The 26,470-nt window shown below is 40.2% G+C and overlaps 1 protein-coding gene across 1 annotated transcript in view; it reads left to right on the top strand.

The window, feature by feature from the left end:
• The window catches only part of hcfc1b (host cell factor C1b), a 28,146-nt gene extending 1,893 nt beyond the window's left edge, over positions 1–26,253 (top strand). The window contains exons 2-28 of the mRNA XM_048210073.1: positions 360–544; positions 2,401–2,549; positions 2,671–2,831; positions 2,912–3,120; positions 4,515–4,599; positions 5,669–5,775; positions 9,904–10,083; positions 10,764–11,087; positions 11,173–11,324; positions 11,538–11,732; positions 12,020–12,244; positions 12,590–12,691; positions 13,617–13,830; positions 13,998–14,140; positions 14,247–14,385; positions 14,482–14,678; positions 15,178–16,555; positions 19,615–19,757; positions 20,047–20,298; positions 21,136–21,385; positions 21,462–21,746; positions 21,926–22,044; positions 22,126–22,263; positions 23,066–23,251; positions 23,533–23,830; positions 24,311–24,374; positions 24,478–26,253. Coding sequence (XP_048066030.1) covers positions 370–544; positions 2,401–2,549; positions 2,671–2,831; positions 2,912–3,120; positions 4,515–4,599; positions 5,669–5,775; positions 9,904–10,083; positions 10,764–11,087; positions 11,173–11,324; positions 11,538–11,732; positions 12,020–12,244; positions 12,590–12,691; positions 13,617–13,830; positions 13,998–14,140; positions 14,247–14,385; positions 14,482–14,678; positions 15,178–16,555; positions 19,615–19,757; positions 20,047–20,298; positions 21,136–21,385; positions 21,462–21,746; positions 21,926–22,044; positions 22,126–22,263; positions 23,066–23,251; positions 23,533–23,830; positions 24,311–24,374; positions 24,478–24,517 — 5,910 coding nt within the window. The 5' untranslated portion in view covers positions 360–369 and the 3' untranslated portion in view covers positions 24,518–26,253. The remainder of the gene's footprint in view (positions 1–359; positions 545–2,400; positions 2,550–2,670; positions 2,832–2,911; positions 3,121–4,514; positions 4,600–5,668; positions 5,776–9,903; positions 10,084–10,763; positions 11,088–11,172; positions 11,325–11,537; positions 11,733–12,019; positions 12,245–12,589; positions 12,692–13,616; positions 13,831–13,997; positions 14,141–14,246; positions 14,386–14,481; positions 14,679–15,177; positions 16,556–19,614; positions 19,758–20,046; positions 20,299–21,135; positions 21,386–21,461; positions 21,747–21,925; positions 22,045–22,125; positions 22,264–23,065; positions 23,252–23,532; positions 23,831–24,310; positions 24,375–24,477) is intronic.
• Positions 26,254–26,470: the final 217 nt, after the last annotated feature.

Genomic DNA, 26,470 nt, shown 5'->3' with positions numbered 1-26,470 from the left:
TCTGTCTATTTATTTTCTTCTCGTGATGAAAAGCGTCTTTTGCCGCTAAAATGGCGGTTCGCGCAGATTTGAGCGGCTAACATGCTAACCGGCCAACATTCTTCACACGCTATCCTTTTGGTTTCCGAAGCGCACAAACACTAATATTTGTTATAACGGGGTTTTTGTAGTACATTTTAGGCAGCATTTGGCCCAAAAAAAGCTTGTGGAAGTCGAATACATTTTAGTGACCTAGTTAGCTCGCGCGAGGCTACCGTGCACTAGCGGGCTAATCCAGTTAGCACAGAGATTTTGACACACGAATGCTGTTGAGATCCGAACTAAAACCAGCGCTGTGCGTGGGATTTGTGTTTCGCTAGAGAAGTGGACATGGCTTCTTCAGGCACCTCGGTTCTGCAGCCGCGCTGGAAGAGGGTTTTGGGCTGGTCTGGCCCGGTTCCTCGCCCAAGACACGGACACCGAGCTGTGGCCATTAAAGAGCTGATGGTGGTGTTCGGCGGAGGGAATGAAGGCATTGTGGATGAGCTGCACGTCTATAATACAGGTGAGAATATTATTATTTTGTAATAAGGCGGTTATTTTGCGCGTACTTGCGTTTTATTTCAGTAGCATTTAGCTCGCTATGTTATTAGCCCGATTTTGTCCCTTCTACGGTCTCTTCTTGGTGGTCAGAGGTGCTGTTTTGGTTTTTACAAACGCTACAATTTGTTGCATTTTTGCACTTTACATAACTCCTTTTTATATTTGTTTAGTAGTTTCTGGACTAATTGTTTATATATGCATTATTAGCCCTGGTGCATTAGCGCAGTTAGCGGCTAGACGAAATCTGCATAAGTGATCAGCTACCTAAGCTAACTAGCCATAAAGAATGTGCACAAAGATATTACACTTGTAATTCAAAACTCGCACCGTCAAGTGGTGTTTGCACTGACATTAGCGCACTTAATTTCAGTGCATCATCTGCAGAATATGATACTGCATTTATGCGCACTGTTGAATTGATCTGTGTTGTGTTCAGATGTTTGTGTGTTGAAGTGTCGGCTATCCAGCTAAAACGCTACAGCACTAGCCAAGCACTGAAACTTGCACGCCAGGAAAAATGCAAAGATAAATGGCGGGTTAAAGCAACGCCGCCTACGTCATCACAACACACATGCCCCGCCCACAATATTTCCCGCATTTCCATGTAAATACTTCTGGAATGAATGGAAGAGTTTGTAATTCACAGAATTTCTGATGTGGATATTTTAGTTAATTTTAAATAGTGTTGCAAAGTTTTGGTAAGGTCTGGGGAATGATATAAAACTGTAATGAGTAGATGCACTCCAAAAAGCATTGTTTTACATTGAAAATATATATGCTACATGTTGTTAAGTGATGCTTATTAATAAGATGGTGATATAAAGATGCCCTACATTTGCATGTTGCTCATGGATCATTGTTTTCTTCTGGAAGCTGTTTATAGCTATGCACAACCAGTATTATTCATTGAGGTTCTATTATAGTATCTATACTAAATGCTGTTACAGATTTAGTTAATATTTAGAATTTTTTTTTTTTTTTTTTGCATTTTTGTTAAAGCTTTAGTAAGTAACAAAATGGTTTTAGTTAAAGGATTAGTTCATTTCAGAATTACAATTTTCTGATAATTTACTCACCCCCATGTCATCCAAGATGTTTGTCGAAAAGAAATTAAGTTTTTTGACGAAAACATTCCAGGATTTTTCTCCATATAGTGGACTTCAACGTGTTGAAGGTCCAAATGTCAGTTTCAGTGCAGCTTCAAAGGGCTCTACACGATCCCAGACGGGGAACAAGGGTCTTATCTAGCGAAACGATTGGCCATTTTCTAAAAACAATAAAAATGTATGTACTTTTTAACCACAAATTCTCGTCTTGCACTGTGATGCGCCACGCATTACATAATCATGTTGGAAAGGTTAGGTCGGATGTAGACCTTTCTAACGTGATTGTTATGCGTGGCGCATCACAGAGCAGTGCAAGACAAGTATTTGTGGTATTTACATTTTTATTTTTTTAGAAAATGATCGATCGTTTCACTAGATAAGACCCTTATTCCTCAGCTGGGATTGAGTAAAAGTCCTTTGAAGCTGCACTGAAACTGTAAATTGGACCTTCAACACGTTGAAGTCCACTATATGGAGAAAAATCCTGGAATATTTTCATCAAAAACCTTAATTTCTTTTCAACTGAAGAAAGAAAGACATAAACATCTTGGAAGACATGGTGGTGAGTAAATTATCAGGAAATTTTAATTCTGAAGTGAACTAATCCTTTAACTAAAATTGCAGAATGAAAGAACATGATGCATTGCAACACGCCACTGAAAGAACTTTATTTATCAAAACCACAATGACGCAACTATATGTTTCTCAACAGCCACCAATCAGTGGTTTATTCCTGCTGTCCGGGGTGACATTCCTCCCGGCTGCGCTGCATATGGATTTGTGTGTGATGGCACCAGACTCCTTGTGTTCGGGGGCATGGTTGAGTACGGAAAATACAGCAACGATCTTTATGAACTACAGGTAAGCATATTGGCAACATCTTTAAATCTCAAAGGTTAAGCTTTTTTCATTACTGCTTTCTCATAGCATCAGCCCTATCGTTTGTAATAATTAATTAATTTCTGTCAAATACTTCAAACAGGCCAGTAGATGGGAGTGGAAACGTTTGAAGCCCAAAGCCCCCAAAAATGGCCCGCCACCCTGTCCTCGCTTGGGCCACAGCTTTTCTCTAGTTGGAAACAAATGCTACTTGTTTGGTGGACTGGCAAATGACAGTGAAGATCCCAAAAACAATATTCCCAGGTAAAAGATGGAGCCAAACTAATTCATGAATGTGTGAGCAGCAGATCCATAATTTAATTATTTCTCTGTTTTTACACCAGATACCTGAATGACCTCTACACACTCGAGCTACGCCCAGGGTCAAACGTAGCAGGCTGGGACATCCCCATTACATACGGCGTGCTTCCCCCTCCTCGCGAGAGCCACACTGCTGTTGTCTACACAGAGAAAACGTCCAAAAAGTCTCGTCTCATCATCTACGGCGGCATGAGTGGTTGCCGTCTTGGAGACCTCTGGACTTTAGACATAGGTGAGAGAAAGTATTCATAGTTTTCAGTCACGTAAATGAAACAGAGGCCTGGAAGGCAAAATATCCATAGAACTGAAAGAAATTATGGTTTTTGAGGAAAACATTCTAGGATTTTTCTCCATATAGTGGACTTCAACAGTTACCAACAGGTTGAAGGTCCAAATTGCAGTTTCAGTGCAGCTTCAAAGGGCTCTACATGATCCCAGACGAAGAATAAGGGTCTTTTCTAGCAAAACGATCGGTCATTTTCTTAAAAAAATAAATAATAAAAATTAGATACAATTTGGACCTTCAACCCGTTTACCCTGCTGAAATCCACTATATGGAGAAAAATCCTGGAATATTTACCCTAAAATAAACATTTCTTTCTTTGGTCAAAAAGAAATTAAAGGGATAGTTCACCCAAAAATGAAAATTTGATGTTTATCTGCTTACCCCCAGGGCATCCAAGATGTAGGTGACTTTGTTTCTTCAGTAAAACACAAATGATCATTTTCAACTCCAACCGCTGCTGTCTGTCAGTCAAATAATGCGAGTGAATGGGAACTTGAACAATAAGAGTAGAAAAAACATGCACAGACAAATCCAAATTAAACCCTGCAGCTCGTGACGACACATTGATGTCCTAAGACACGAAACGATCGGTTTGTGCGAGAAACCGAACAGTATTTATATCGTTTTTTACCTCTAAAACACCACTATGTCCAACTGCTTTCAGCATTCGCTTAGTGAAGTCTGATCACACTCTGACAACGGCAGTGATGTCTCTTGCATAGACTTCAGTGAGTGCTAGACATCACTTCTGAACGCAGTTGGACATAGTGGTGTATTAGAGGTAAAAAATGATATAAATACTGTTCGGTTTCTCGCACAAACTGATCGTTTCGTGTCTTAGGACATCAATGTGTCGTCACGAGCTGCAGGGTTTCATTTGGATTTGTCTGTGCATGTTTTTTCGACTCTTATTGTTCAACTTCCCATTCACTCGCATTATTTGACTGACAGACGGCAACGGTTGGAGATAAAAATCATCATTTGTGTTTTACTGAAGAAACAAAGTCACCTACACCCCTTGATGCTCTGGGGGTAAGCAGATAAACATCAAATTTTCATTTTTGGGTGAACTATCCCTTTAAGACATAAACATCTTGGATGACATGAGGGTGAGTAAATTATCAGGAAATTTTAATTCTGAAGTGAACTGTTCCTTTCACGAGAAACTGCACGTTGCTTTTATATTCTGGGTTCGTCTGCTCCAGAAGAGCATTCCTATAAGGGTGTGATATCAAGTGAAAGCTATGAATTGGCTTAAAATATTTTTTGAAGAAAAGCCCATGCCATAGCATTATATAACATACGTGAACTCTGTACAATGAACTCACTCTGTTTTGCAGATACTTTAACCTGGAACAAACCTGCCATAAGTGGTGCAGCACCTTTGCCCCGCAGTCTCCACTCTGCCACCACTATAACCAACAAGTAAGTTATAACTTTCTCAGGCTTGTTTTAAACATTAACTGTCTTCAAGATTGGAAATGATTGATGAGAAACCAGTACTGCATTATGGGTGCAGAATTAAAGTTGACATCGAATCATAAATGACTTTCAGAGTAGGCTTACTGCGGTAGTCTGTGTTACACGGTGTTCGGCCATACACCTATTACATTATATGCCCACCATGGCACCGCCCTCACTGTCGTTTAACTTTTTTTATAGAAATAAAAACCATTTAGTTCAGTTGGACAATGGATGCTACAATTTTATAAACTGAAAGCGTCTGCTCTGCTCCATACAGCACGAGCTGCAGAGTCGCAGCGCAGTGCAGCAGGAGTCAGATTTCACTTATCACGTGACGAGAGTAAGGAGAGATGACTGAGAGGACGATGGCGGAGGATTTGGTGCGCAACAGATCCTGAGAGTCATTGACAAATATCTTATCTTGTAAAATGTGGGGTCAGTACCGCCGCTCCCTATACACAGAGTATGCGTGACTGCGAATCCGAAAATGAAAAGCGAGAGCACATTCAAAAGTGATTTCAGTACCCCGCATATTGATATCCCTGATGTCTGCCAATTATGATAGTGGCTTCAACTCCCCTCGTTTACTCTCTTAAAGTAAACTGAGTATGAATAAGTAGTATTGCATTTGTAATTCATATGCTTATGCTCGTATAGCATTAGCATTCAGCATTTAAATCATTTAAACAAGTCTTTGAATAGTTCATATTTTATTCAATGAACCTCGCAAATGATCAACTTTATTATATCGAATATCGCCGTCTGCAGTGGCCGTAAAAAAAAATAATAATAATATTGGTTGACCACTAAAACACATGTTTGTCTTAATTATCTTGCATTTAAATGTAAAAACTTGCTTATCTCTGAAACACATTTCCTTTTTGGAAGTGAATAAAACTAAGTACCTCCCCACAGTTTTAATTTTTTTACGTCACAGAAGTAAAATGTGTTGTGAATGCCTTTCCATGTTGACTTCAATAGTGGACTAGTTGGTGTGGACTTGACTAATGTTGGTCTCATGTGTTTGTAGGATGTTTGTGTTTGGTGGATGGGTCCCTCTGGTTATGGATGATGTCAAAGTAGCCACACACGAGAAGGAATGGAAGTGCACTAACACGTTGGCCTGCTTAAATCTAGGTATGTTTAAGGTGCAGTAAGCGACTTCTGAGAAACACTGATATTTGAAATCAACCAAAAAACAAACAAACGCACACTTCATTGCTCCGACCCCAAAACAACACACTATGCAACATAGGCAACCACTAAAGTCTTTTTTTATATTCGACTTGCTCCGCACCGCAAGCCTCCGCTGACTGCGCGCACTCCTCCCCAAATGGACAAGGCGCTTAAACTGGTCATGCTTGCTGTTGTACTATTCTTTGAATTGACGGGGCGACTGAGTAATTGTCCTCTAAACCATCACGAAGCAGCAGTGAGAAGTGAGGTACACACGTGGCAATGTTTGTTTTTTATTACACTTCACCAAACCCACGCTACAAAAGAACCAAAGAATCATGTGAAACCCGGTAAACCTTGAGATTATTACTTGTGACATTAGAACAAAATAGATATGAGATATGAGAACAGCTATAAAACTAAATCTTAAACATCTTAAATATATTCTAATTTCATTAAACATTTTCATTTAATTTCATGAACTTTCCATTAAACATGGACCTTTATTTTCATTGAAAATACTTATTTCTGCTATTGTAGGCTCATTTTGTAAATGTAAGCAATTAATTTAGATGAGTGCAAACTAGGTGCTGGTAAGATGCCAGAACAGACATAACTGCTCGACCAGAATTGCCTCAAAGTCGTGCATCTTCTGAAGAGGAGCCATGCATAAAGTTACAAAAAAAATGCCTGCACACCGCCACGTAAAATGGGGTCTTGCTAGGGTTGCCAACTGTCCCGTATTAGCTGGGACTTCCCGTATATTGGGCCTCAGTGATTTGTCCTTTACATGACCTCCCTTGTCCCCTGCTACACTGATCTAACGGCCACTTTCTTACTTGCATGTATTTCGGGAGAAGTGGAGGCTTGACGTTTTAAATACGACACGATTCTCTGAATTGCGGTGCAAACTAGCATCGCGCGTTATAGATCAGCTAACATGATCATTATAAAGGTTTTTAAATGTCAAAACACATTCACTTACAGTTATTTGAGAATCTGAAGATCAGGTAGGTGATGACAGCTAACAAGTTTGTAAATATTTTGAATAGAAAAGGAAAAACGGAATAAAAGCAATACATCTGTCATACAGCGCTGCTGTGGTGTCGCCATGGAAATAAGGTGAAACGTTCTAAATTAAGTCACCTTAAAGGTCCCGTTCTTCGTGATCCCATGTTTCAAACTTTAGTTAGTGTGTAATGTTGTTGTTAGAGTATAAATAAAATCTGTAAAATTTTAAAGCTCAAAGTTCAATGCCAAGCGAGATAAGATATTTAACAGAAGTCGCCTACATCGAACGGCCAGTTTGGACTACATCCCTCTACTTCCTCCTTTAATGACGGGGCCGTGGTCTTGTTGCGCTCCCATGGAGAAGAAGTTTGTAGTGTGTGTTTGTCGCCATGTCGTTGAAACGCTGTTATTTTCATCCCGCAGTCCAATCACCTTTGTTTGGCCTTCCCAGGGACGCTGTACTTAGAGATCAGTGGTTACAATTTATGTTTAACTCGGTTCCCGAAAATTATAATCCACATGTAAAACTATGTGCAGCACATTTTGCTGAGGACAGCTTCCTCAATCTCAATCAGTTTAATGCCGGATTCGCGATTCGCACAAAGATTATTCTTGAAAGATGGAGCAGAAGCTGCTGTCGAATCACAACACAGAATCAGAACTCGTTACGTATTTCTGAAGGAGGGACTTCATAGAACAAGGAAGTCATCAGCCCGTTTTTATGACAGTGGAAACAGCGGTATACAGATAAGTAAATTATGTGAAAAATACTGTGTTTTTTTACACGCGAAACATGAACACATGTTATATTGCACACTATAAACACAATCAAAGCTTCAAAACACCACGAAAAACGGGACCTTTAAAAAAAACTCACTCTAGGGGTGGCTAGAATATTTTAAACGTACGTGTGAAAAGGTTCATATTTTGGCTTTCTTCATTTCTTTGTCTTCAGGTAAAAATATGAACAATCAAAAATTTGAGCCGGGAAAGTTTCTGAAATTTGGTTGATTTGACACGGAATGATCCAAATGTATTTATGTCTGAGAATCTTTACATCTTTCATACGCACTTAACTGCAGATACTGAAATGACATGCACTGTGTGGTGCAGTACAAATCTTTTGAGTGTGTGTGCCTTATTTTCTTACAAAGAACCATGATTGTCCCTTATTTTCGTTTCCCAAAGTTGGCAGCCATAGGTCTTGCGCACTCAATGCGCACGACTGCCCAGCTGGTGCAGCAGAAAACTTGCACAAGTGTGGATGAATCAGCTGTGATTTAGAAACAACAACAGCATGGTTCTATTTCTGTGAAACATAGCAAGAAACAATATTACTCACATATAGAGCAGAAACAATTGCAACCTCAGAATCTGTTTTCAGTCCTTAATTCCCGCTCTCTAAGGGCCTGTTTACACCTGATCATCTCGTATGTTTCTACTGATCGAATAGATGTCTGATTTGTTTAATCGGTTCCATTTACACTTGGCCACATAAGTGTCTCCCCAAAATGAATATAAATCTAATCTTTAAATCCTGTGCTATATGCAAATTTTCATGTCAAAGTTCATGTCAGTGAAAGTAACACATGTGCTGCATTTTATCAGCTAACTTCAAGATCAAAGGCTGCAGTGGGAGAAAGAGCAGCATCAGCACTGCTAAGATCATTGTCTCAAGACTTTTAATGAAGATGATTGTGCGTTGACCGTCTGAGACTTTGTTTCAATTTGTGGCAGTTTTTGCGTTGGTTTGCTGAAGAGATATTCAGCTGCTCATCTGTGGTGATGTGTGATGCAGTAGCCCTGTCATATCTGGCTGTAACATGTCATATAGCCTATAACATGCTCTCTCACATTTATTTAACAATTTAGGAGGAGTAAAATTCACATATGTGGTTTCAGCAAACAGATGCATTTATACTTCTCCAGTTTCATATGGAATGTGTCTCAGACCACATCTTAAAGTTGTTTGAGTGATCGGATTCAAATCTGTCTCAAAGTGTTTCGGAGGGCATTTACACCTGGTCTTTTCACGATCCAATAGCTATCCGATAAGAAAAAAAAACATGTGAAAAAATGCAGTGACCAGGTGTAAACAGGCCCTAACATATCTCTAGCGCTGTAAAGCTTTTCTAATATTAATGTGGATCCTAGCTCTTGCCCGATTGCAACCCTCCTTCCAATTATTTTCCTCTGACCTTTTTCTCTTTGGTAATATCTCAGCTATCTCAATTTTTACAGTCCTTCTACAAATCTCCCACTTGCTCACTCTCTCTCCTCCCCCATCATGAGTGGATACACCCCCATTGTTGACTGGCTACAAGAATGTTTTGGTGCTCTGTTTTTTCTTCTATTTACACAGCCAGGACTATGTGCAAACACTTTTTTTTTTGGTCAGCACACACAAAACGGACATCTAGTAAATATTCACAAAATTGTTTGTTTAGGTGTTGACGCTTACTGCACCTTTAAAAACACCTCAATTTTATTGAGAGGCCCAAACTGAGCAAAATATGCATTTTGGTGCAGTATCTGATATTCATATAGCCAAAAAATAACATTAACATTTTTATAACAGTATAGCAGACTACTTGCATAATGCATATAAGTATCAGTTGTTGCTCAGTAGCTTCCAATAACATGTCTTAGTAAAATTATATTTAAATGTTTAGTTTCCAATTTTAGGTGTGCGTCAGGCAGCCTTATCACGTGATGGCATTATGATGTACGAGTCGCTCAAGATGTCATTAAGATGTAAGAGTCGTTGACGCGTTTTAATGTTTCTGTTAGCCTATCCAGTTGATCCCACTAGATGCGGAGCTACAGCGTTGTTCATTCAAAACATTGCAGAAATAGAGAAGCTCAAGGCGGAGAAGATCCTGGTTAAGTCCAAACCGTAACCAATCCCATCACACGGAACTCATTTTCTGCCCTGCATTTCTATTGTTTTCAATGTAAACATGTTAAAAGAGAACTGTCTCAGATTCCTTAAAATGCTGCCTCTGCTCATAGTTCATTAGGTTTCAGAACAGGACTTATGTTTTACCACTGCTGATCTTGACCTTTTATTTCTTTCAGACTCAATGTCTTGGGAAACTATCCTGATGGACACTCTTGAGGATAATATCCCAAGGGCCAGAGCTGGACACTGCTCTGTGGCTATTAACAATAGGCTGTACGTCTGGAGTGGAAGGGACGGCTACCGCAAAGCCTGGAACAACCAAGTTTGCTGCAAAGATCTGTGGTATTTGGAGACAGGTGAGTTGAGCTGGTACCTCAGTGTAGAAGATGATTTATTACACCTACTCATAGTATTACATTGGGACGTTGGGAGAAAAAAAATCCATTCTCAGATGCATCGCAATTCTCGCTTCAATGATTGTAATTCTTTTCTGAAAACGTATCTTAGTTTTTGACAAGTCATTACTAGTGACTATTAAATATGTATTTGTCATTGAATTATTCATTCAAGAGACTTGTTCAAAAATGCTGATTCATCCAGTAATGAAACAAGGGAAGTCTTTATGAGCAAGTCATTGAATTATTTATTTAAACTAATTAAAAAAAAATAATTCAAATTAATAAAAAAAAAAAAATTAAAATACTGTTTTGTTTAGTTGTCTGTTCAGAATCGTGGGAGAATCGTGATCTCTATTTTTAACAAAAAAATCGTGTAATTCTCAATTTATCCAGAATTTATCCAGGTGACTTGACTACTTAAGTTGTATTTAGTTAATTAATAATTCTTAACATAGTTGTTTTGATTTGATCAATTTGTTATTAATTTAAAAAGTAATTGAACAAAAATGCATAACAAAAAATAATTTAGAATCGTTCCAGAATCAGAATCTGATCATGAGTTGCCTAATGATTCCCCACCCCTAGTATTACCATCTCAGACAAAATTTAAAATGCATAATCTTGTCTTTTGCTATCAGATCGTCCTCAGCCACCATCACGTGTGCAGCTGGTCCGTGCCAACACTAACTCTCTGGAGGTGAGCTGGGGGGCAGTGCCTACCGCCGACACTTACCTGCTGCAGCTGCAGAAATACGACATCCCTGCTGCAACAGCTGCCACATCGCCAACGGTCAACCCCACTCCGTCTTTACCCGTCAACTCGCCTAAGAGTCCGGTGCCCGCCGCTGCTGCTCCTGCAGCTCAGAGCATGCCTCTCTCTGGGGTCACACTGGTGCCACAAGTCCCTTCCCCCACCACCGCCATGCCAACCAGCCCACTTGCAGCCTCACCTCGTGGACCAGGTGCAGCTAACTTCACGAATATCTTTTTGCAATTTGCAGACTTATTGTGACATTACCAACCCCAACATATTCTTTTCATTCCCAGCTATTCTTAAAGTGGCAGCGCCTCATTCAACCCCCGGGACGTCAGTTGTTACTGTGCGTCAGGCCACTCCTGGAGGAAAATCCCCAGTCACGGTTACATCACTTCCTGCAGGCGTCCGCATGGTTGTCCCCGCACAGAGCACCCAGGGGACGGTATGTAGATGATCAGCATCTATATAAATCTTAAATTAGAGCTGCACGATTAGTCAAAATAAAATTTAATTCACAATATGACTTAATGTGTTTATCTATATTAACACGAACACCCCACACACACACACTCCCAAATCATGCAGCCTTGTCTTCAATTTCAGAATCCAGTGTTAAATTTGCATTTAAACCCTTTGTAACTGTTTCTGTCTCTAGCCAATTGGCAGCAGCCCTCAGATGAGTGGCATGGCTGCTTTGGCAGCAGCTGCAGCCGCCACACAGAAGATCCCGCCCTCTTCTGCAACCACTGTGCTAAATGTTCCAGCCGGAGCCACCATCATGAAAACAGTCAATGTTACTCCTGGATCCACAACTCTGCCTGCTACTGTCAAAGTAGCTTCACCTGTAATGGTAAGTATCATCTCGAGTAACCAGATCATTAAGTAAACAATATAAACCATAAGTCTTCAATCGTGGAGACCCACTGTCCTGCAAAGTTTATATCCAACCTGATGTTGTACTATTGGTGAGCAAAAAGTACTTTGGATAAAAACAACTGAGTTCCAAAATGATAAAACATAAATAGAATCAACTTCCCTTTCTGGCATCCTTCCGGACGTGAATCATCCTGATTATATCCTTCCTGTCTTGTAGCTGTTCGTGATTTTAATGTGTCTTTGTTCCTGCTTCCATTCCAGGTTACTAATCCTGCGACCCGAATGCTGAAAACAGCTGCAGCACAGGTCGGCACTTCCGCCATCTCTACTCCCAACACCCCGACTCGGCCGATCATAACTGTGCACAAATCAGGCACAGTAACTGTAGCCCAGCAGGCCCAGGTCGTCACCACCATGGTCGGAGGAGTCACCAAAACTATAACCCTTGTTAAGAGCCCCATCACAATGGGTAGCAGCGGTGCTCTGGTAAGAACAACAACATATCTGATTTTCTATGCTTAAAAGTAGGGCTGCTTGTTGGAGCTGCCAATGTGGATATTGGTCGTTTGCCGATACGACCCCCCTCTCTCACCCACTTTACTTCCTGTCCTCTCTCCAATTGATAATCACAGAAGTTTTGGCCAAATTGTGCAGCTGTGTTTATCACATTTTAAATGCCTTTTTTTTTTTTTTTTTTTTTTTTTTTCCAGAAAAATCACAATTTGAATTTATTTCCCCTGAAATCGCACAGCCCTAGTGTTTTGACTATGTGAATCCAGACTCATTTTTTCATTTGGTTATACTCCAGTAATAACCCTTTACTGTTCTCAGATCTCCAGCCTTGGGAAGATGATGTCTGTTGTCCAGACCAAACCAGTACAAACGTCTGCGGTCACCGGACAGGCTGGAGGCAGTCCTGTCACTCTAATACAAGTCAGTAGTGCTGCTCATTTTAAGCACTTGCATGTCGTGCCCAGTCTTATAGACCAATTTGGTGTTTGCAAACAGCGATGATGTTTTTTGTGGGCGGAGCCTAGCTGGTTGCAAAAAAATGACAGTTGAGCAGTAGAAGTCTATGGAAGCCACGAAATAAAAGAATAAAAAAAGTTAATTTCGAGTTTATATCTCACAATTCTGACTTTTATTTTTCGCAAATCTGAGTTTACATCTCACATTTCTTACAAAGAAAAACAGAATTGTGAGATATACTCGTTATTCTGTCTTTTCTGAATTGCAATTTATCCCGCAATTCTGACTTTTCCCCCCTCAGAATTGTGAAATAAACTCACAATTGCGAGTTATAAAGTCCGAACTGGGAGTAATAAACACGCAAATGCAAGAAAAAAAAAGTAGAATTGTGAAATAAAAATTGTTTAAAAGTTATCTATGTAAAATATTATAGGTTTAAATTATTTTAATTATAATTATTTCATGCCGTGTAACTGCTATGTATGTCCTCTGAGCTGCATATGTGAATTATGTAGACTTACTGTTTACATCAAATTCCTGCTTTAATAGTAGACTAATCCTTGCAGGTGTCATCAGTCCAGTCTGTGAAACATCTCTGTTTATCTTCAAAGGACGTTTTCAACGATGATTTTCTTTAAAAATGTAGACTATATTTTTTGCATTCCGATTCCAACATCCAGAGGCACAACAAAACATTTTTCTCTTATTCTGTGGATTTTGCACATTTTCCTTCAATTGCTACCGCTATTTTTCTGCAACCAGTATGCGCGCGCAGCTGCAAGTGACGTAATTGTGACGTCTGCTCCAAAGTGGTCTATATGTTCTTAAAAGAAATTGTGTTGTCAATTTTCTATAAAGTTATTTATGCTTGTCTAAAACTTTTTCTTAGACAAAGACTCCTCTGCCTGCTGGTACCATCCTGAAACTGGTCACATCTGCTGATGGCAAGCCCACCACAATCATTACAACTACCCAAGCAGGAGGGACTGGCACCAAACCTACTATCCTGGGCATCAGCAGTGTCTCTCCAACTACCACCAACAAACCAGGCACCACCATTATTAAAACTATTCCCATGTCTGCTTTACAACAAGGAGCAACAGGTCTGTTTCATATCTGACTGTTCATCTGAAGAGATTTTAGTTCAATTGTATCTCAGATGTTTTTTTAGTTAAGCCTCACAACCTCATGTTTATAAATAACATCTGTTTTTTTACGCATCGTTGCAAGCTCACATGATTTCCTGTTGTGATATCCGTCTCGATGCTAGGTGTGACTAGCAGTACTGGCATCAAGTCCCCCATCACAATTATCACCACTAAGGTTGTTACTCCTGGCACGGGTACTCCGGGGAAAATCATAACAGCTGTACCTAAGCTGACAGCAGGTGCAGGACAACAGGGGGTCACACAGGTGAGGCCAATTTGATCTAAAAACGAATTGTTTTATGCACATTTTAAGCTAACATAGATGTAATTTAATATTTTGAGTGGTACCTGAATATTTTATTTGCTCTCAGGTGGTCCTGAAGGGGGCGCCAGGACAGCCCGGCACTATCCTGCGCACTTTGCCTATGGGTGGAGTGCGTCTGGTTTCACCAGGCACTGTGTCTGCCGGCAAACCAACGGTTACCACACTAGTCGTCAAGGGCACCACGGGTATGAATATTTAGGCTGTAAACTTTCTCTGCGGTGTAGTTGTATACAAATTACAGAGAAATTATTTCTCATTATTAATGACTTGTCTTAATTTAGGAGTCACAACTCTGGGTACAGTAACTGGTACAGTATCAACTAGTGCGGCAGGGGCCAATGTGGCAAGCGCTAATGCCAGCCTGGCTACTCCTGTCACCACACTTGCCTCTATCGCCACATTGTCCAGCCAGGTGATCAATCCCACGGCCATCACTGTATCTGCTGCCCAGACCAGCCTCGCCACCGCTACAATGCAAGTAAGTCATTGTAACATTTATAAATATTTTAAAATAATTGCTGTTCTTTTGACCTTTCAACTAATAAAAAAAAAAAAACATGAAAAATGTATCATGGTTTCCACAAAAATATTAAGCATATTCTGCTTTGCCATCACAGGAATAAATTTAGTTTTAAAATATATTAAAATAGATACTGCTATATAAAATTGTAATGTTTACTGTATTTATGATCAATAAATGCAGCCTTGCTGAGCATAAGAAACCTCTTTAAAAAAAATAATAAAAAAAATCTTACCAACCCTGTTCTTTTGAATGGTAGTGCATAACAATAATTATAATTCACTTATTTTTAACACTTGTGTGTATTTTATTTTTGTTTTTATATAAATGAATATAAATAACTATATAAATTGTTATTAAACAAAACATTTGTTATAATAAAAGAATTTTTTTATTATTTATTCATTCATCCAATAAATGGGAATTCTCATTTCTTAATCTTTATTTTTTCTCTTAGTCGGCACCCCAGCCTACTCAAGTAACCCTGATCACAACTCCAAGTGGTGCTGAAGCCCAGCCTGCACAGGATCTTCCTGTCTCCATCCTGGCCTCTCCCACCTCAGAGCAGCCCTCCACCACTGGTGCTGATGCTGGTGACGGCTCTGGCGACGCTGGTACCACTGTGACACTGGTCTGCTCCAACCCACCATGTGAGACCCATGAGACTGGAACAACCAACACAGCTACTACAGCTTCTGCCAAAATGGGCACCGGACAGGTTTGTTCCAACCCTCCATGTGAAATGCATGTAACAGGCACCACCAACACTGCAACTACCGCCTCTGCGAACATGGGCAGAGCACAGCAGGTCTGCACCAACCCACCCTCAGAGACACATGATACTGGCACCACCAACACAGCCACTACTGCCAGCTGCAACATGGGCTCTAAAGAGATGGGCACTGTGAACAGCAAGACAGGGGCTTCTTCATCAGCTACATCCTCAGCTTCTGGTTCAGAAGCAGCAACGCCCGTCACAGAGAGCGGTGCTGGATCTGGCTCCATGCGGCCGGAGAATCTCCGCACAGGTACCACCAACACCTCCACTACCGCCCGCTCCAACATGGGCTCTGACCAGACGGGAACGGTCCAGAGCTCCAACAAGAGCCAAGCTGCCATCTCCTCTACTCTGATGCCTGTTTGCTCCAGCCCTACTGGGGAAACTCCCGAGACGGACACCACAAAAGCTTCAGCTGAGTCCGGTGACGTCCAACAGGTCTGTTCAAATCCACCCTGTGAGACACATGAAACGGGCACGACCAATACTGCTACGCAGTCAAGCTCCAGTATGGGAAGTGGGCAAACTAATGTTGTGCAGAGGGTATGCTCCAATCCACCCTGTGAAACACACGAAACGGGCACCACCAACACGCCAACCCAGGCTTCATCTACTATGGGTGCAGGACAGAGTGGCACCGTGCAAATGGTTTGTTCCAATCCACCCTGTGAAACACACGAAACGGGCACCACCAACACGCCAACCCAGGCCTCATCTACTATGGGTGCAGGACAGAGTGGTGCTGTGCAGAGGGTTTGTTCCAATCCTCCCTGTGAAACACATGAAACGGGCACCACCAACACGCCAACCCAGGCCTCGTCTACTATGGGTGCAGGACAGAATGGCACCGTGCAGAGGGTGTGTTCCAACCCTCCCTGTGAAACTCATGAAACGGGCACTACCAACACGCCAACCCAGTCCTCGTCTTCTATTGGTGCTGGACAGAACGGCACAGTGCAGATGGTGTGTTCCAATCCACCCTGTGAAACACACGAGACGGGCACAACCAACACAGCCACCACTGCTACAAGCAGCTTAGAAACTGGAGAAGGAACAGGTATTTATCTATACTACACTTTTTTTTCAAGATTATTGTTTTAATATAAATATTAAACTTATAATTTTTAATGTTGTTGTAACTAAAGGTAGGGCTGCACAGTTAATCAAAATAAAACCGAACTACCAATTTGGCTGCAATTATTTTAAATGAAATATATGCACAGCACAGGGTTCGTACGGTCATGAAAAACCTGGAAAAGTCATGGAATTTTAAAATGGCTATTTCCAGGCCTGGAAAAGTTTTGAAAAAATTAATTAACCCACAAAGTTTTGGAAAAGTCATGGAAATTTGTTTCACAATCTCCGTATATTCGAATATAGTTGATAATATTAGTTAAATTACAATAGTTAACGTTCGCACTATCCGTCACGTGACGTTCTCTGCGTGGGGTAACGCAGTTTCAGCAAATAGTATTGTGTAGCAATGCCAGGGAAATGCAGATTTAAAAAATGTATGACTTCATGATGAAAAGTATGCAGCTGCGTGCTCGACTGCTTCCAACCCAATCGCTGGCTTTTTCACCCGTGCGACTGACGTGACACCCGCTCCCAGCTGCGGTGCTTCCCTCTCATCCACTGTAAAACAAGGGACCATTTTGAGTGCTTTGCAGAGGTAGGCTACTGTGCAGGAACAGTGTTGCTGGACACTTTTATTTATTTTTTAGTTTAACATTGTTGCTTCCCCTTGATTTATGTTAATTTTCTCCCATGGATTACGTTAATCCATTTCTAAGCGGTTCTCAGGGTTTTATGTAGCCTATGTTATGAAACTTTGTTGGGGCCGTTCACACAGAACGCGTTTTTCTATTCCAATGCGCTACTTTCCTATTGTTTTTCTATGTAAACGCGCTTGACGGATGTGCATGCGTCTTTTGCAGCGCCTCTCACATGAGCGCCGCGTTTTTAAGACGCCATGTCAAGTTAAAAGAATTTCAACTTTTACACGCAGCGCCGCTCATCAATGTCAGTTCCAAAACAGTGGACCAATCAGAAGAACTCGGAGGCAGGGCAAGCGTTGCGAGTTGGCATGACAACTGTTTTATATAACGGCAACATGGAGGAGGCGCTCATTATTATCTTATTTTCTTTTTTTCCATGTCAAAACTTGTATCTGTAAATTCTGCAGTTTGCCTATTTCTATTATTTCCATTATTGCATCACGTCTCAAAGGCGTGTCTCGAGACTCTCGCGTTCTATGCTGCGTTTTTTTAAAAACCACTCCTGAGCGCCGCGTCTCACGTTTTTAGACGCAAAGACGCGTTCTGTGTGCAAGCGTTATTTAAATAAATATTTCATATTCTACTGTACACTACAAAGCTTGTCATTTATTTTAGTAAAAATATGCTGGGTGTAACATGGATTTTCTTCTTATTTAACATGTATACATAGACATTTCATGAAACATTAGGTCATGAAATTTTACTTAAAGTCATGGAAAAGTCATGGAATTTTATTGGTAAAAATGTGTACGAACCCTGACAGCATGTTAGTGAAGAGAGACTCCATAGTAAATGCTGCTCCATCTCTGAAAGCACTGCTAGTTTGAGTCACTTATAACATGCAGTTGAAAAAGCAGTAAGTTTCAAACATCTTCCAAAACTTGTAAGGCGAAGCGTTTATAAACCTGTTGTCCAACAAAAGACAACATTTAATAACATGTTTTTACTCAACTCACTTCATAACGTCAGTCAAGTGTTTGAAATAACTTCCTTTTGTGAGGTGATGTGGCTTCTTATCATAGAATAAAGCAGACAATATATTAATTTATAGTATTTTATACAGTGATAAAGGCTATGTCGATTAGCATTGCATTATAAATATACTTTATTATTATGAAATTACCCGAGAAGGCTTGAGCTCAGATAAACCATTATTGTCTTCATGTTTAATCAGTCAAAGCATTTCTATCTTTTATTCAGCTACAGCGAGAGCTGAATGCCATATTAAGGATAACCTGGAATGCCATAAGTTTGGCTATATTACTTCTGTGAGGCAAATTTGGAGTTTCTGGTCTTATTTGGGGTAAAAATAGGAAAGATAATACTTGTTTCTAAAGAAATTTGAAGTAAACATGATAATCCATATGTTTTTCTCCAGTGTACAGGAGTTTGTTTGTTTTTTTCTCACAGTTGATGCATAGGAGGCTCATATTTCATATCAAAGACATGGACTCCATTTTAATTTTGCATACCTTCTGACAAAAGAAATTGTCAGATTTTTATATTTTATATTAAATCCTTAGACCTTTCTAATGATTTATAGTCAGGCTGCCTTCATGTGAGCAGGTAACCCTGCAGTATTTTGTAAAATAAGTTTTCTGTAAAATAAAAAGTAATATTTTCTTATTATCATGTTATATTTATTGTTAAATACTTTTTTTTAAGCAATAATCATAATGATTATTGTTAGCCATATTAAAATATAAGCACAGTATGTTTTGGTAAATGGTGCAGCCCTACAAACAAGCACAAGAAACCAGGTATTCTTTGTGTTTTGTTCATTTGTTTTAAAAATTGCATTTTAAATTGCAAATTTAACCAGAAAAATCGCAATTAGGCTTTTTCTCCAAATCGTGCAGCCCTAACTTAACGTATAATTATTTTTTATATTTGTTAACGAGAGCACCCCCCCCCCCACATAACAATTTTTTTTATATTTATTATTAAATGTAGTAGTAGTAGTAGTAGTAGTAGTAGTATGAGTATTATTCTTTTTATTTGTTTTTAGAAAGCAAATGCATCGCATTTTTTCAAAAAGTCTTTTACGAAGTATATGTAACCAAAGGCATTTTTATTTTAGCCAGGTATTAATACTGTCAAGCTGTCAAGAGTACTAAATAGATGATTCATCTTTTTTACCTCAGCCTGTTTTACTTATTATCCTCGATTGCCACTTCAATGTGGACACTTCAAAAAAGAAAACATGCTAGATTTACAGTATAGTTTTATAATATTGGTCATCTATTATAAAGCAATTATCAGCATTAATTATTATTGTCAATGTCAAGAGTTTCAGTGCACCCTTAGTAATTAAGCTCATCTGTGTCTGTCCTTTTAGCCCAGCAGGGTGGTGATGGACAGAGTGACAGCGGCACCAGCTCAGAACCCACATCATCTACAGAACCAGCCAATCCCACGACACAAAGCAGAGCCATCACCACAGTAACACAGGCCACGCCCACTCCAGGACCATCAGTACCGGTATGAACACGACTCTAATCTGATCGGCTGGCTTTATGCAATTTCCTGGGCCTGACTCACATTTATATTCCACTCTGCTCTCAAGGTTATCTCAGATACTATTAAAGATAGAGCATAAAAGCTGCTTAGTAATTTTACATATACAGACAGCACTTTACTATCTAATTGGGCACATTTCAGCTAGAAAAAGCTGCAGTGCAGGGCAGATGGGATACATGCAAATTGGTGTTCTAAATTAAGCGATTTTTGTCATCCTTGTTCTCTCTGCTTGTCTTCTCACTCAATGCAGGAGATCTCGTCTATGGCCGGATCTGTGGTAGTGGCTGAGGTCCCGGGAGAGGCGGAGGCCATGGAGCAGACCAGCGCAGAGGCCGTAGCAGCGGGAGAAGAGCCCATGCAGACCGAGTGTCAGGGAGAGCTCGGTGAAGAGGGAGCCATCAGGGTCGTTGCCATAGATGAAAGTGCAGCGGGTGATGAGGGCACCATGCTACAGGTTCATGTTGCCATGGAAGCACAGCCAGGTCAAGGAGATCAGGCTGAGGTAAGGAAGAATGTTTTGTAATCGTATGGTTTAGAGAGAAATACAAATGATGTGAATTGATATTGTGAAACCACACTTTTATGATGCTTTTTTTTTTTCTTCACTCCGCTTAGAATGTTAGTCATCGTTTCTTTGACCAAAACAAGTGTAATTCAGTTATTCAATACTTTTTTTCCACTATTTTTGAACCTTTGAATTCAATAGACTATTTTTTGATTGGAGCTTTTGCGTTGCAATCCTTGTTTATACCTTGTTTATTTGAATTTTTTGTTTAAAAAACATGTTTTTCCTGATACAGCTATATATGTTATATATTGGTATATACACTACTGTTCAAAAGTTTGGATTTAAGTTTTTTTTTGTTTGTTTTTTTAGTGTTTTAGAAAGAGGTCTTCTTATGCTCAATGCTGCATTTATTTGATCAAAAATATAGTAAAAACTGTACTATTGTGAAACATGATTACAATCTAAAAGAACCGTTTTCTATTTGAATATATATTAAAGTATAATTTATTCCTGTGATGCAAAGCTGAATTTTCAGCATCATTACTCCAGTCTTCAGTGTCACATGATCTTTCAGAAATCATTCTAATATGATGATTTGCAGCATTTTTTACTGTTTTTGTGCTAAGTAATATTTTTGTGGCAACTGTGTTTTCAGGATTCTTTGATGAAAGGAAATCAAAGCACCATTTATTTAAAATAGAAATCTTTTCTGACATTGTAAATGTCTTTACTGTCACTTTTCTTCAGTTTAATGCGTCCACACTGAATAAAATCTTACTAAACATAAACAAATGTGCAAATAATAAACAATTCCTTGTTCTCACCATACAGCAAATGGACGCCGGTGTGGAGGCTGCAGAAGCGATGAGTCTAGCTGCTCAAGACTCAGAAGCGCTCGCTCTGCCCCAGGAACTGATGTCTGCAGAAGGACAGCAAACCACCCTCATGGTGACTGGACTGACCCCAGAGGAGCTGGCTGTGACGGCAGCAGCTGAGGCTGCAGCACAGGCTGCGGCTACAGAAGAAGCGCAGGCCCTCGCTATCCAGGCTGTCTTACAGGCGGCTCAGCAGGCTGTGCTCAGTAAGTGTGCGACACACTGCCATACGCTTAACGTTATGATGGATGCAGTGGAATTCTCAGCTTGACTTTGTTTCAGGTGAGGGAGACGGAGGTCAGGACGGGCAGCAATCCACCACCATCCCTATAGTTTTGACCCAGCAGGAACTCGCTGCTCTAGTTCAGCAACAGCAGCAGCTCCAGGAGGCGCAGGCGGCCGCAGCCCAGCAGTTAAGCGCTGAAGCAGCTGCAGCTGCTCTGCCCACCGAAGGCTTGGCACCAGCAGACAGCCTCAATGACCCAGCATCTGAAAGCAATGGCCATGAGATGGCAACCGCTGTTACGAGAGCCGTGGCCTGTCTCCTTCCGCGCACTACTGCCGAGAGTAAGAGATCTTTTTTTAAACAATTGTTTTTAATTGCACAAACAAAACAAATAAAGTTTATTTGAACAAGTTGTTGTTCTTCCCAATATTTTGGTGTCAGGAGATGCATTTAAGATGCTTTATGATTCAAATGTGTTGTTTTTTGGTGCATACTAAAAAATGTCCCTCTTTTGTTACAGCTCTAGCCCCATCAAGTACTTTTGCACCATCTCAGCCGATTATGGTCGCCAGCCCTGCCAAGATGCAAGCAGCAACTGCTTTAGCTGAGGTGGCCAATGGGATTGAATCAGCAGCTGGGGTGAGTTCACAAGTGGTGCTTAATGATTACTGTACCAATATTTATTTCAGACTATTGTTCAACCAGTTGTTTTTATTGTAGAAGCAAGGAGCACCTCCAGCAGTTGTGAAGCCACCAGTGAAGAAAGAGAATCAGTGGTTTGACGTTGGAATCATTAAGGTCACAAACACGGTTGTCACTCACTATTACGTGCCAGCTGACGATTCAGCGGTTACTGATGTAAGTAGTTCAAGGTGCCATTAATTTTGTGTTTTGCAGCAATTCAAGTAAAAGGTCTTAGAACAATTTGGAAAAGGAAGTGTTATTTAGCACAAGTTGAAATCCACTTTACTTGGTGTAAATCATGATAACTGATTTACAGATATATCGTTAAGGTTCGTCAAATATGGATTTATATAATGTCTTTGACATCTAATAAAGTCGATTATAATGATTGTAACGATTATATAAACTTGTAAATATAAAAGTCTATTCTCCAGACCGCTGGAGCTTATCCCAGTGTCTGGAACTAAATAAATATAAAATGCAAAATATGAATTATACATGTGCTAATTACTTTTTTTTTTTGTGAGCAAGGTGACTGATATACACAATATCACACTTGCTGTGCATTCACACCGCCGCCGGTGAGAGCGTCAACATTCGAATGGGCTGCCCTGCCAACAACGCTGTACTGTGCGTTTAAACCACCGCCAGCGGGAGGGTCAAAGTAAATGACAAGTTGTGGCAACCAATCGGAATCCTCTCAAGCGAGGACCTCTACATTCAGATTGGTTGCCGCTGAACCGCGTCATAGCTCATTACCATAAAGTTGACCTGACTTCAACTCTCCTCAATGCTCTCCAAGACATGCTGTGCCGTGCCGCTCTCACCGGAGCTTGCCGCCGGCTCACATTGAAAATGAATGACTTCCTGTCACTTTGATGCTCTCGCCGGCGGCGGTGTGAACGCACAGCAAGATATCGACAATGGCCTTTAAAAAATTCATATCAGACAACCATTAATCCTCTTGACATTGCAGGATGATTCTGGCGCAATCCCAGACTACAGCCGAATGAAGAAGATTGAGCTGTCTCCAGGCACTGCGTACAAGTTTCGTGTGGCTGGTGTCAACGCGTGCGGCCGTGGAACGTTCTCTGAGGTCTCTGCGTTTAAGACTTGCTTACCTGGCTTCCCCGGAGCACCGTGTGCCATCAAAATCAGCAAGGTTGGTCACTGCAAATGGCTTGCGTTTGATCTACTTGTGGGTTTGTCTTGGTGACCTAACTAAAAGAGCAAAAACAATGCCTGATGAGGGTCTCAGGACCGAAGCAATGTATTAAAATACGATTTGCAAGCTATAGCAGTGTGCATGATTAATCTATTTTTGTTAGATTATTTGCTTCTATTTATTCCTACGCACCTGCTTATAGGATTTTTAAGGAGATGTGGTGGCATTTCATTTATATTTTATCTTGGTGACTGAAATAGTTTTTCCTTACTCGTCAGAGCCCAGATGGTGCCCACCTGACCTGGGAGCCTCCATCAGTGACATCAGGGAAGATCATTGAGTATTCAGTGTATCTGGCCATCCAGAGCTCGCAGACGGTCGAGGCGAAAGCATCCACTCCGGCTCAGCTTGCCTTTATGCGGGTGTACTGTGGGCCCAACCCGTCCTGCCTAGTGCAGTCGTCTAGTCTCTCCAACGCCCACATCGATTACACCACCAAACCCGCCATCATCTTCCGCATCGCCGCCCGCAATGAGAAGGGCTACGGCCCCGCCACGCAAGTCAGGTGGCTACAAGGTGAGGAAATGTTTTGTTGACACTTTTCACAGACTTGTTTCCACAGTTAACATCGTAAATCTAGCGAAGTTTTTGTTTTTAATATTTAGAAAATTGTATGTACATTTACAACACTATACTTTGTAATATTACCTTGGCATTTAATTAAATCTAAAATTAGTTTTAAAAAAAGGAGCTAGTTAATGCTGCTGAGGGAGTGATGGCAGATTTGACATCTTTTTCTCTTTTCTGACCAATGTAATTAACCTCTTGATATTTTTTTTCTTTTTTGGAAGTCAGAAACTATTGTGGATTTTTTTTTTTTTTTTTTCTTTTGTAAATGGGAACACAAAAAATTTGTTGTTTCAGTTCACCAATATAAATGTTTACCCAACTATGATACCAAAAAAGAACCCCGGAAATGTGAAAAGGGTCTATTAAACGCATCTTTAAGCTGTGGAAGGGATTTTACAATTATTTTTCTTCAAATATTGTTTGCAGAAACCAATAAAGATGGCTCTGCGGCCAAACCTGCAGCAAAGAGGCCGGTCTCGTCGCCTGATATGTGAGTTTGTTGCATTACACCTTTCGAAATGAACAATGCAAGCCTGTCGTATGCCAAACCTGATGCGTTTTATTGAAACGAAACGTTTCTTTGCCCTTTGCAGGAAAGGCGCTGGTCCAAAGAAGGCCAGATCTGACCAGTGAGAGCTCACCGTGACCCCTGACCCCGCCCTCTTTATGAGCTGAACCCTGACTGAACTCCACTTCCTGCTGAATGACCTTCCTGCTTCCACTTCTCACACCATTCCATCCTCTGCAATGAAACGGAAGGAAACTGCAGCCAAAAAAAAGGAAAACCATTTGTTTCCATTTTTGAGAAATCTGCTCCCATCACTGGACATTTTGGTGCCATGGACGCCTTATTTCCGACTGTATTTTTAAAAAAAACATAAATGTTCCTCCTCAAAAGCACATACATTTGCTTTTCCTGACAATTTTGTGTAAAGAGATTCCAATGGCAGCGTTCAGTCTCGTTATAACTGTATTATCAGATACTCGATCTTTGTTTTCCTCCCTTGATATTCATTTATTTTTAAGCTTATTTCAATCCAAGCAATAGATAAGCAGAAAAATAACTTTGCTCTTGTCAGTTTGTTGATGTTTTCATTATTTGGGCAAGTCTGTATATTTCAAAACGTGTGCTTAAAGGTGACGGATATACGGAGGAGGGAGTGTGGACGACAAAACGGCGCAGGGGAAACGCATCAAAATAAAATGAAAACGAACAGCACTTGGTGATGCTTGTGAGGGAAAAGACTCGGTTCATTCAGAGAATCTGTAATTATTCATTCACTTCGAGTTCAGTAGCCTGTTTTGCATCACTGTGTGTTCATACATTTGCTGTGAGGGACAATTGAGGACCGCAACGCTGAAGACTAAAAGGACTTCAATCCATGTAGATGAAAAGCATACTACTTTTGCATTGCGTCAACAAGATCTTGTATAAAGAGAGAGACGAAAAAAATCCCCAAAATAGTAAATGGTGATACAGGAGTTCTTTGTGTGTGGTTTATTTTTGTAATTTTTTTTTAAAAAGGTCTTTCTTTATTGTGTGCTTCAGGGCGCAGTTTTAAACCTCACACCTCTCCTCAACATGTTAACTGCTCATTCCTGCAGTCTCCATGCTTGAGATTTTGACATGCGGCGGCTTGTCTAAAGGCCACAGTGTTTCACATCCCGTGTTCATGAATGATTTCATCTTTATTTTGGGAATTGTAGTGTAAAATATATGTATTTGTTCTGGACAATGACCTACTTTTGACAACTTTGAGGCTTCCTCAACCCTTTTTTTCCCCCCCTCTCGACATTTTATTCTTTGGCATTTACAATATCCTGCTACAGAAGAAATGTTTTTTCCCCCCTCCTGTCACTAGTCTACATTTCCTGTAAATTTGCTTTTCTGAATCTCACATTTCTTTTTTTTATGCTTGGTTTTGTGAGTTGATGAATATGAATTGGGATTCTTCTCAAGCTGAGCAGCAAAAGTTTGACCCATTTTCATTCTCTGCAAACTGTTTGGACTTTCGGAGATAATGTTTAGGGATGCAGGCCTGTGTAAATGCTAAATAGGTGGAAATTAAGGAGAGGTTTTGATGGGCATGTCTCTTTTTTTTTTTTTTTTTTTCTCTCTTTTTTTTTTTCTTTTTGAATGGAAGTTGGAAACAGTTTGTTCCTGTTTCTAGTGGTTGGAAAATGTTGCAGATGGATTGTTGGCTTAGCCAGAGTTTGAACTCCGTTGTAAATTAGTTCTTTCACGTAGCAAGACGTAAAACGATAAACTCTTTGCCTTTTTTATATAATTATCTGTAACAAAATGTTTTTACATGTTGTCATCTATTGATTGCTTTTGTGTCTTGACATATAAAAGTAATGGAATTCTGTCTCTGTGCTCATTTGTCTTGTTTTGCCTGCTGTTACTTCAGCGTTTGTGTTGCTGATTGTGTCTTATGGTCTTGTCTTTTAAGAAATGTTATGTACAAGAAATATAGATGACAACCAAGAGATTAAAGATGATTTGTATCAGGAAAAAGAGGAGGCGTGGCTTTGGAATTTTAACATCAGTATATTAAGGATTCAATACAGTAAGTTAAGTTTTTT

Source organism: Megalobrama amblycephala, linkage group LG12 (assembly GCF_018812025.1).
Source record: "Megalobrama amblycephala isolate DHTTF-2021 linkage group LG12, ASM1881202v1, whole genome shotgun sequence".
NCBI lineage: Eukaryota > Metazoa > Chordata > Actinopteri > Cypriniformes > Xenocyprididae > Megalobrama > Megalobrama amblycephala.
Note: the sequence above shows the minus strand (reverse complement) of the source record. Positions and strands in the feature narration are given on the sequence as shown.